The following is a 9,633-nucleotide window of genomic DNA, read 5'->3' as shown; positions in this document are numbered from 1 at the left end:
GTTGCCTTTAAAGTCCTAAAGCTCACTGAGGGCAGCCCATGAGGGCTCTTGACTCTGGGACCACTGCTCCTTTGTGTGTGTGTGTTTAAACTGAGATAAGTGTCTTTGTATGTCTTAGCTGTGGGGGCTGTATCACTTGGTTTGCCCAACTGAAGTTCAGGAAGTGCACCCTGGAGCTTCGGGAGAGAATATGGCAAGGCCTGGGTCTGGGGGCTGCGTTCCATTCCTTCTATCCAATGCTAACCAGTCTCAGAGGGAATAACTACAGTATCTTTGATCACAGTGGTTCCAAGAATCACACACATACCACCACAGTTGAAGAATATTTAACTTTTCTTAAAAAAAAGAAAAAAAAAAACTTAACCATGAAAGGAAGAAAATAAAAGAGTATACATTATTTTAACAGCAAAACAGTCATTTCCATATCTATATTTTATATATTATATATATATATTTATATATATATATGTATATATACACCTAGCACAGTGTGTATATTCTATTAGTCAGTGGGGGGTGGAGTGGGTGTGGTAATGGGGGCCAAGGCTGTGGTAGCCCCTGGGGATGGTCCTAGGTTAGTTTAGGGACTCCAGCATTCAACCCCCTACCCCCCGTCCTGGGGCCCAGTTTTCAGCTCTGTACCTGATACACTGGTTTTCTACAGGGAGAGGGTGGGGAAGGGTGGACACAGGTGGGGTAAGAAGTTCCCCTGAAGATGAGAAGTCCTGGGAGGGAGGGAGGAGCTCAGCACCGGGCCAAGGAGGCTGGAAGCTGGAGGCCTCAGGGATGGCTCCACCTCTGGGCCCTGATCCTGGAGCTGGGCCGCTAACTAGGAGGCCCAAGTGAACCTCCTGTTCCCTAAGCAGCCCTTGTGTAACTGCCCCCAGTGCTCCAGGATCAGAAACAAAACAGGGTGAAGCTATTTACAATCGCAGAGATACACATACAATACATACATATTTATAGGAGACCAAAGTGGCAAAGAGGAGGCGGAGACACCCCCCCCCGCCTGGGGTCCTGTGGAGGAGGGGAAGGAGAAAGTGCATTTACACCGGAGCTGGCTCCTCACACTCGCACTCGCACTGGCTCGTCTGAGGGCACCCACACATACAGGCGCGCACAAGCACGTGGGGGCGAGGGGGCCTTTCAGATGCAGTCTGCATGCTTAGGAGACAGGAGGCCTTGGAGGGGTGGGCTGAAGGGAGGGGGGAAAAGACACTGACACTTGACTCCAATCTGAGCAGACCAAGCAACATGCGGATCTCCCCCAGGGTCTCGGCTGAAGCCTTCTCCTCAACCGCCTCTACCGGGCAGGAGGTCTGGGGTCTCCCCACCCTGCGCCCTGCCTCAGGCCAGTCCCTAGCGGAGGAGTGGGGTTGTGAGGACTCAGTGGTTCCGACAGCTACGGTCCTGGGGATGTGGCTGTGTCTGCCGTGCCGTCTTCCATTGGAGTGGGGCCTGTGGGGAGTGGGGACGGCGGTGAGGAGCTGGCCTCCGAGACGGCCCTCCCCCGCGTCTCTCCTGGCCAGTCCTCAGGCCTGTGAGAGCAGCTCTTTAGTGCCATCCTCCCGTGACAGGCGTTCTCTACCAGAAACCTCAGAGTTTCCCGTGGGGCCTGGAAAGGGCTGTCTGCTGAATCCCACTTCTGTTTTGTTTGCCCCCAAACCCATGAGTAGGTATGGGTCTGCCTGCCTAGTGGGAGCACAGCCGGGGCCCCAGCCCACAGAATCTGCTTCGGAACCACTTATAAAGGATGGGTTTCGGACGTGAGACTAGGTTCCTCCTGGTTGGTTATCTCCAGAACTCAAGGAGAAAAGAGGGTTCAGTTCCAAGGTTCCCACTTTTAGGGGAGCTTCCTCCTCCTGAAGCTGAGGAAATGAGTGAATGAATTGTACTTGAGGGGGGAAAAAAACGGGACCCCTTCTCAGAACTCCCCCATCTTCTCATAGCTGTGTGGTGATATTTCCTCAGGAGCCGACGGCCTTCTCCACGCACCCACCCCGCCAACCCCAGAGGACCTCACTCACCGTCCTCCGGACAGGGCCCCAGTTCGCGGCTGTCCGTGGAGTCAGAGGCTGGGGGCTCCTTGGCTGGAGGGGAGAGGGAGCTTTCTATCCATCTAGCTGCCTCTGTGTGGAAACTGCCCACAGGTGTGGTGCCGCCAGATGACTGAGCCCCGAGGGACCTGAGCAGCTCTCTGTGGGCCAGCTCCATGTCCTGGAAGAGGAGCAGAGGGACATCTGCTCTCCAGCCCCTCTGGGGAAGAGGCTGTGCTTGGGGGTGGCGGGCGGGCTGAGGCCAGAGCCCCAGGCCAGGACGTAGGGCTCCTGCGGAGACGGCTCTTGTGGGTGACAGGTCTCGGGGACGGACTGTGCTCTGGGGACCCGAGCCCTTACCTTGAGCCGGTTGAGCTTGAGGGTAAGCTGCTCGATGGTGCGGAAGATCATGCCCACATCCCTGAGGGCCAGACTTGGGGGAGAGCGGCTGGGGCGCTTCTGATCTCCATGGCCTCCCTGAAGTGGGGGCTGAGGCTCTGTCTGCCAGGCAGGGAGGCCGTCGGGCTGGGAAGGGCTCGTGTGTGCTCCTGACGGGTCAGTACTTGAGTCAGGGGGTCCTGCCGGCATGCTGATGTAAAAGCAGTTCCCTGTCCCCAGCAAGACAAAGAGATCAGGAGGGAAACAGAGGAAGTCTAAGCCGTCTTCTGCTCCCTCAGTGTCTCCCAGGCTGACCCATGGGCCCAGGGAAGCCTCTGCACATGAGCTCCGAGCAGGCTGGCCTCAAGCTGCCTACCAGTCTCCCAAAACCCTTCGCCTTGAGAACCTTCGAGATGGTGATATTGCCCAGTGGGGCCCACACCAGGGGAAGACTAAGGAGCTAGTGGTGGAGGTCAAGGGAGAAGGGGCAGGGTGGTTGCGTTTATTCCGGGAAACCGCAGTGGCCCCCATTCCCTGAAGGAGGGGTGAAGAGGGGGTTAAGGGCTTTAGGTGCTTTTGAAAGAGGTGGCTGGGCACCTCCTTCTTCTGCCCCATCTCAGGCTATGCTGAACTTCAACACAGCCCCCTCCCCAGTGGCCAATTACTTCGTGATCTTTGAGATACCTCAACTCATCAGAGGGGGTCAGGGACAGCTAGAGAAAGATGCCAAGGGTCCCTGCCAGGACAGTCAGCATAGGTAAATGTCCAGGAGCCTGGAAGGCCTCGCAAGCCCTTTCCCACAGTGACACTGACTAGTGTGGTGGTTGGTGTTGGGGGAGAGGGGGCTCAGAAGGTCAGGCTAAGGACACTGCGCTCACCTCCCCCACCTCCTGTGACTCAGCACAGCTGCTTCACTCTGCTGCTCTGAAAGGGGCCTGTGCAGCTCTCGGAGAGGGGCTGGCACAGGTCTGGCCCCCCACCTTGAGGCCCACGGCCTACTCTCTCTGATTCCAGACAGTTGAGGGAGTGTGTATAGTGGTGCATGTCCACGTGACTGCAGGCAGGGGTCTAACCCCGGAAGCCCAGCTCTGCCCTCAAGGGCTCCCATTCCAGCCCTGCCTGCCTCTGGCTCCAAGGAGAGGTTTGTTACCCGCAGCCTTTGCTCCGCCTTCTGCTTCGGGTGGCTCAGGCCCTGACGGGCCACTCTCTGGTAGTGCAGGGACCACCTTGCTGCCTGCCACCTCCGCTGCACCAACACCACCACCAGGAAGAGCAGAGACCGAGAAAGAAGGAAAGGGAAGGGAGACGAGCAGGAAGGAGAGGGAGAAAGAAGAGGCGGGTATGGGGTGGGGCGGGGCGGGGGGGGTGAAGAAAAAGAGAAAAGGAAGAACAAAGTAAACACACGATCACACATGATTATACCCCGCGGAGCTACAGAGAACCGCTCCACCAATTCACCAATTCACCAGAGAACAGAGAAGGAAGGTCAGGTCCCAGAAACCCAGGAAAGAGCGCAGACCTCGGGCAGGTGGAGAGAAAAATGCTCCTGGAAAAGGAGGCAGAGCTGGGCACTGGGGGAGGAAAGGAGACCCCCTGGCACTGGTGTGGATGCCCCCCACCCCTCAAGAGCACCCTGCGCTTCACTTCCTCCCCTGCTGCACTCCTCAGACCAGGCTGCCCTCTCCTCAGCTGACTCTTCCCTCTGTCGTCTGGGCTCTGGCCAGACAAACCTGCCCTGACCCCCGTCCCAGCCAGTCCTGGCTTTTGCCGTCTTAAAACCAGGGCCACCTAGCTCTCTGCTCATTCACCAGAGCCCCCCAGTCTCACACGGCTCCCCAGCCTTGTCCTGCAGCCCCTCCTCTTGGCTCTGCCTCCAGACCCACCCCGCCTCTGCCTCACACATCAGCGCTTCCTTGCTGCTCTCTAAAGCTACCGGCTGGAGCCCTCTGCCTGTGTCTTTCTGGGGATGAAGACCTTGAGAAGAACCCCACTTCTCCTTAGGACTGCAAGAGCAGTAAAGAACGCTAGCAGAAACTTATTGGCAGCTGACTTGTGCCACAGTGATATCCTCATAATGAATGAAGTCCAGAGGGGCTTTAGAATTTCTCCCAGGGTCACAGGGGTATTAAGTAACGGAGCTAGGACTCTGCACCTTGGCTGTCTGACCCCAAAGCCTTTACACGATGTCAGCGTGTCATCTTGCCCAGGATCGGGACAAACCTCTGCACACAGGGCTTCCAGACAGGGGCGCGGGAAGCAGCCAGCTGGAAGACTCAATGCTCCCCTAGCAAAGCTGGCCATGTGCCCCCCCAGGGGACACCCCAACTTACTTTACCTTTTCTTACAACTTTGTAACTTCCTGTGCCCTCTGTGCTTGAAGCTTCTTCCTCCGGATTCTTGTCTAGCTCGGAAGATTCCCAGATCCCAGAATTCCTGGTCCTTGGGGGCAGTTGTTCCAGAGAACGCAAAGCCATGTCCTCCTGCCCTGGCTGGCTCCACTCTGGCCCCGAGAGTGGGGCCTTGTCCCCTTCAGCCCCAGTAGGAGCTCGCCCTGGGGAACCTGGGTCCCAGGGGTGCGAAGTGATGCTATTGATGGAGGGTGTAGGGGTCAGGTCGTCCTCGGGCTCCCCAGCAGCTCGTGGGTCCGTGGGGTGACCAGGCAGCAGGCTCCACAGGATCAGGTGCCGCAGGTTCTCCACTGGAGGGGAAACGGGGGGACGGCTTCCTGGACACAGGACCGCACACCTGGCCATGGCGGGGGTGGGTGCAGAGGAGGTGGGGGGCTGCTGCTCCCTTCCCTCCCCACCCACCCCAGTGACACTGCCTCTGCAGTCACAGGGTGGAGCTGGGGGACCTTGGCCAACCAGCTGGGGGGTGGGCTGAAGGCTGGGGTGGGGGGACAGGAACAACAACGGTCTCTCTGCATCCTTCTCTGCTCAAGCACAACTCAGGGCGAGCCTCTGAGCAGGCCGAGTGGGGTACGGGCCTGTTGACACTGGCCAAGCTGCTGGGGCACTGTGGGCTGACAGCCAGGGCCAGGAGGCACTCACCGTCCTCCAGGGCTGCGTCCGCGAGTCCTTCCATGAACAGAGGGCCTGGGAGGGGCAGGAGGATGGGGTCCCTCGTCCTGCTTCCCCTGTGCTCGCTGTCCAGCGAGGCAGAAGAGTGAGGCAGCGCCCCCAGCTCCTCTTCCTCCACGCTGCCCTCCTGCTCAGCATCTGCCAGCAGGGCCGAGTGCTTCGCTTGGACCCTCTGCTGGCACCCCATGCCTGTTTCGGATGGGAGGACAGTGTAAAGCAGGGAAAGAGGGAGGGCATGTACAGGCTGATCCCAGGTCCAGCTTCGGGTTCAAGGGGCTAGGAACACTGCCTGATTCATTCCACAGTGTTTACTGAGCCTCAATCATGGCCAGGCACCGTGCCAGGCTCCTGGCACACATCAGCAGAAAAAAACAGAGATCCCTGCCCTGTGGAACTTAAATTCTAATTGACGAACACAGAGAAAAAGAAAATAAGTAAATTAACTACATGAATTAGCTAAGAAGTGCGATAGGAAAGAAAAAACCTCACGCGGGGGTATGGGAGATCAGGAATGCTGGTATTAAGCCGAGTGGCCAACGAAGGCACTAGGTGCAAAGCTGACAATCGATCTGCACGAAGACTTGAAGTGGGGCGGGAGTTAAGAGAGGCGTTCCAGCAGAAGGGACGCGAACACAGACCCAGCCAGGGGGCCTGCTCACGGAGAGTCCTCTCTAAACTTGAGGTGGTAAGTTACCTCACACTAAAAACTCAACAAGAGTTCTGTTGGGGACCCTCGTGCCCCTGTTGACCCCATCCTACTAACTGTATCTTCAGCCCTCTGAGCGCCACTCCCCACCCCTACCCTCAGCATTCCCATACCAGCACATCTCTAAGAGCATCCCGTTCTCCATTAGGAGCCGCCACTCTACCCGACTGCCCCCTCTTCCTCCTCAGGGGGAAGCTCTGTTCAGTTGAGCCTGTTCTTTCCTCTTCCAGCCCTCCTTCCTCCTGCTTTTCTCTGTTCTTATGGCCCTTTATAGCTCTCTCCCACCACCCCAGCCACCTCCTTACCTGTGCCTACAGAGAGTGAGCTGGATTAGGCCCCCACAGAGACAGCTCAGGGACTTACCTCCCGGGGCTGCCTCAGGCTCCGCTTCACCACGGAACACCTCGGAGTCGTCCGGTCCTGCCCTGCGGGGAGAAACCGCCACGGTGAGAGAGGCCCGACTGCCTGGAACTCTGGCTCTCTGCCGCCGGGAGGGGGCCACGTCATGAAATTCCACTCTGGCCGCCTGAGTTCACAGGGGCAATGCAGGAGCAGGGCCCAAGAAGGCAGTGGCTTAGATTTCAGACCTGCTGTCTGGTGAGCGACCTGGAGAGCAGGGGGGGTGCACTCTGCCCCCTCACACCCACAATTCAGGCACAGTCTGAGCAGGGCAATGCGGGGAAGGCCAGGCAGGGACAGAAGGTGGAGGTGCAGGCGTGCCTTACTCCGCCTGCCCACTAACACCTGGCAGCTGAGGCTGTCCAGCCCAGGGATGAAGTGCTCAGAAGCAGCACATGAGTGGCCTGGAGTGGGGATGGTGAGCGGGCCTGGAGGGCTGCGCACCTGCTGGGTGTGGGGCTCCGGTCGGCTGGCTCCTGGGGGCCTGGGGGCGGGGGGTGGATGGGTGTCGGGGCAGCTCCGGGGAGCCTGGTGGCATTCCGAACAGCCTCTTCTAAGAGCTCCATCCACCTGTTGCTCGGCAGGAAAAGAGAGGTCTGGTGGCGACAAGATGACAGAGGAGCAGCGTCTCCCCCACCAACCCCGAGTCAGAGCTGCGAGGCCCTTTGCCAGAACCTGCCCTGAGGACCCTCTGCCCAGCGGTGGGCCCACCGCCCGTGCAGTTCTGACTGGCTGCCCCACTTGGGGCGGGTCTATGTTACTCGCAGCTGCCAACTGCTGAGCACCGACACTGTTAGGCTCTGCACTCTGCCTTCTGTTCTCGCTCAACGTAACTCCCAAGAGGCAGCGGCGTCCGCAGTCACAGATGAAAGCCCCGAGAAACTGTCGGACCCAAGCTGTCTCTGGCCTCTGGGTCAGACAGGCTACTACTGAGGCTGGCTACTGTCGGGAACACGGGCGGGTGGATGCCGTGGGGTGGAGATGAGAGTTCTGGAGGCAAACACCTCTGAAGAATGCGGGCATTTAAAACACTTGATAGAGAAAGAGAAGAACCACCCAAGGGAAGGGAGGGGGCCAGAGGAAGGAGAGGCGCAGCGGGCTGGCTGGAAGACTGCTGGTGGCGCCTCCTTCCTCGGACAGGCCGCTCATGGGGTCAGGGATGGCGATCCCAAGAGCCTCTCTGTGTCTGTCTTATCTCCCTCTTCTGCGTCAAGGCCCCATCCTCTAACCACTCTGGGCCCAGTCCTGGTCTCACTGTCCAAGTCCTCACACACCGCCCTGGTCCCACGGGGATGGCAATTACGCAGGACTGCCCCGCTTCCCAGCAATCCTCACGTGTTCTTGTCTGATGATGTCAAAGCCACCAGCTCGTAGATCTGAGGTGGGCCCAACTCAGAGGTACAGATGATGAAGAAGGCCCGTTTATCTGTGCGGAAGACAGAAGCAGAAGGGTCTGTACTGGGGGTGGCAGAGGCATGACTGCAGCCTGGGTCGGCTGACAAAGTGTGGACTTGAAACCCTGACCCTCAACCGGATGGAGAATGCAGCGCTAGCTGGACCTAGGTCAGTGGGTTCCACTTACAGAAGGGGAGGCCATTCTGGTTCCTCCGCTGCCTCCCGCATTCCTCACGGTGAGGGCTGAGGGTTATAAAACCACATCACACCCATCTTCCTTTTCCACCTCCCCCAAGAGACAGGCATTGCATCACTCCCCACGCTACAGCTGAGGAAAGCGAGCCCAGAGCCCTTCTTGTACATGCTCCGCTTCCCACTAACGTGCTCCGAGCACGGGGCTGGGCTCTGGCCTGTGGGTGTGAACTCTGCCTGTCCCTCCTGCAGCAGGAAGGCGTGTCCTACTCGTCTCTGCCCAGTTCTGCTTCCTCATCCTCAGGCCACCCTCGGTGCTCACATCCCATCCTGCCTGCACCAGGCTGTCCACCTTCATCCCCACCCTACCCCATACTGAACCACATCTTCCTGCTTAGATGAGTCAGGGTAGAAGGAAAGTCACACAGGCAGGCCAGTAAGCTCATCACCCAGCGCTCACTGGACGTGAGTACCAGGGCTCGTGGCCTGGGACCTGGGCCAGCTGGGGCCGTCTCCTTGTGGGTACCTGTGGCCACCGAGCGGACGAGCACAGCGTTGAGCTTGAGCACGGGGCTGAAGGTCTGCTTGCTGTCTGAGGAGCCCACGGCCATCTTGCTGTGGCACTTGAGCAGCAGCTTCTCGTCCTGTTTCTGCAGCAGCACCAGGAGGTCCTCCAGCAGCAGCACGTGGAGGTCTGGAGGAGGGCGGGGCTGGTGAGGGGTTGCCCGCGGCCTGCTCCGCCCTCCCCAACACCTGGGACACCAGAGGCTCCTGGATGGTCGTCCTCAGAGTCTGCGAAGCCCTGGAGTCTGGAGACCGGCTTAGTTTTTGGTCCTCCCTCCCCATGCTGTGCTCCAGGTGCCCTGAGCTCTCAACCCCAGTGGTGTTTGGAGCTGCCTCCCGGCTACCTTAAGAGCGCCAGGTACAGGGCTGATGATCCAGAGAGGAAGAGCCCGGGTGATGCCCTAGATTCCCTCTTGGCCCCAGGCCCCTGGCGCTTACCCAAGGTCTTATCCTTGCTGATCCTCCAGGTCAGAGGCCCCTCGTGGATCATCTTTCTGGTTGTAAGATCCAAACTCTGTTAAAGAGACACCATTCATTCAACAAGCATCTGAAAACCTAGACTCTATGCTAAGGTGCTGGGCATCGGTGGCGTGAACAATAACTAGTCCCTTGCCCTCACGCTCTTGTGGGGGATGCAGACAAGTAAAAAGGCAACTGCAAGGTCACGGGCCACGTGCTGTGCCAGGGGATACACCGGTGGCCCTGGCGGGGGTCTCCCTACCCCCTACCCCACGCTGCTGATCCTCCTAAGGGGGTCCTGCCCGTGCCTTCAGCTTCATTTCCTCCCACACGGCCTTCACTGTTACCTTGAGTCTATTCCCACCTCCTCCTCTCCCAGGCTGAGTTCTCACATCCAGCCTCTGTAGTCGGGCTGTTTGCCTTG

The 9,633-nt window shown here is 58.7% G+C and overlaps 1 protein-coding gene across 4 annotated transcripts in view; it reads right to left on the bottom strand.

The window, feature by feature from the left end:
* Window positions 1–474: 474 nt before the first annotated feature.
* The window catches only part of ARHGEF11 (Rho guanine nucleotide exchange factor 11), a 111,995-nt gene continuing 102,836 nt past the window's right edge, over window positions 475–9,633 (bottom strand). For 3 of the 4 annotated variants that reach the window (XM_052638280.1, XM_052638281.1, XM_052638284.1), the window contains 11 exons: window positions 9,189–9,264; window positions 8,713–8,880; window positions 7,935–8,025; window positions 7,044–7,169; window positions 6,564–6,625; window positions 5,465–5,683; window positions 4,750–5,112; window positions 3,565–3,660; window positions 2,397–2,644; window positions 2,028–2,217; window positions 475–1,458 (listed from right to left, as the gene is read on the bottom strand). In XM_052638280.1, coding sequence (XP_052494240.1) covers window positions 1,403–1,458; window positions 2,028–2,217; window positions 2,397–2,644; window positions 3,565–3,660; window positions 4,750–5,112; window positions 5,465–5,683; window positions 6,564–6,625; window positions 7,044–7,169; window positions 7,935–8,025; window positions 8,713–8,880; window positions 9,189–9,264 — 1,695 coding nt within the window. In that variant the 3' untranslated portion in view covers window positions 475–1,402. The remainder of the gene's footprint in view (window positions 1,459–2,027; window positions 2,218–2,396; window positions 2,645–3,564; window positions 3,661–4,749; window positions 5,113–5,464; window positions 5,684–6,563; window positions 6,626–7,043; window positions 7,170–7,934; window positions 8,026–8,712; window positions 8,881–9,188; window positions 9,265–9,633) is intronic. The other variant, XM_052638282.1, reaches the window with a different exon arrangement.

Source organism: Budorcas taxicolor, chromosome 3 (assembly GCF_023091745.1).
Source record: "Budorcas taxicolor isolate Tak-1 chromosome 3, Takin1.1, whole genome shotgun sequence".
In the NCBI taxonomy this organism is placed as follows: domain Eukaryota; kingdom Metazoa; phylum Chordata; class Mammalia; order Artiodactyla; family Bovidae; genus Budorcas; species Budorcas taxicolor.
This window is presented reverse-complemented; position numbering and strand designations above follow the sequence as displayed.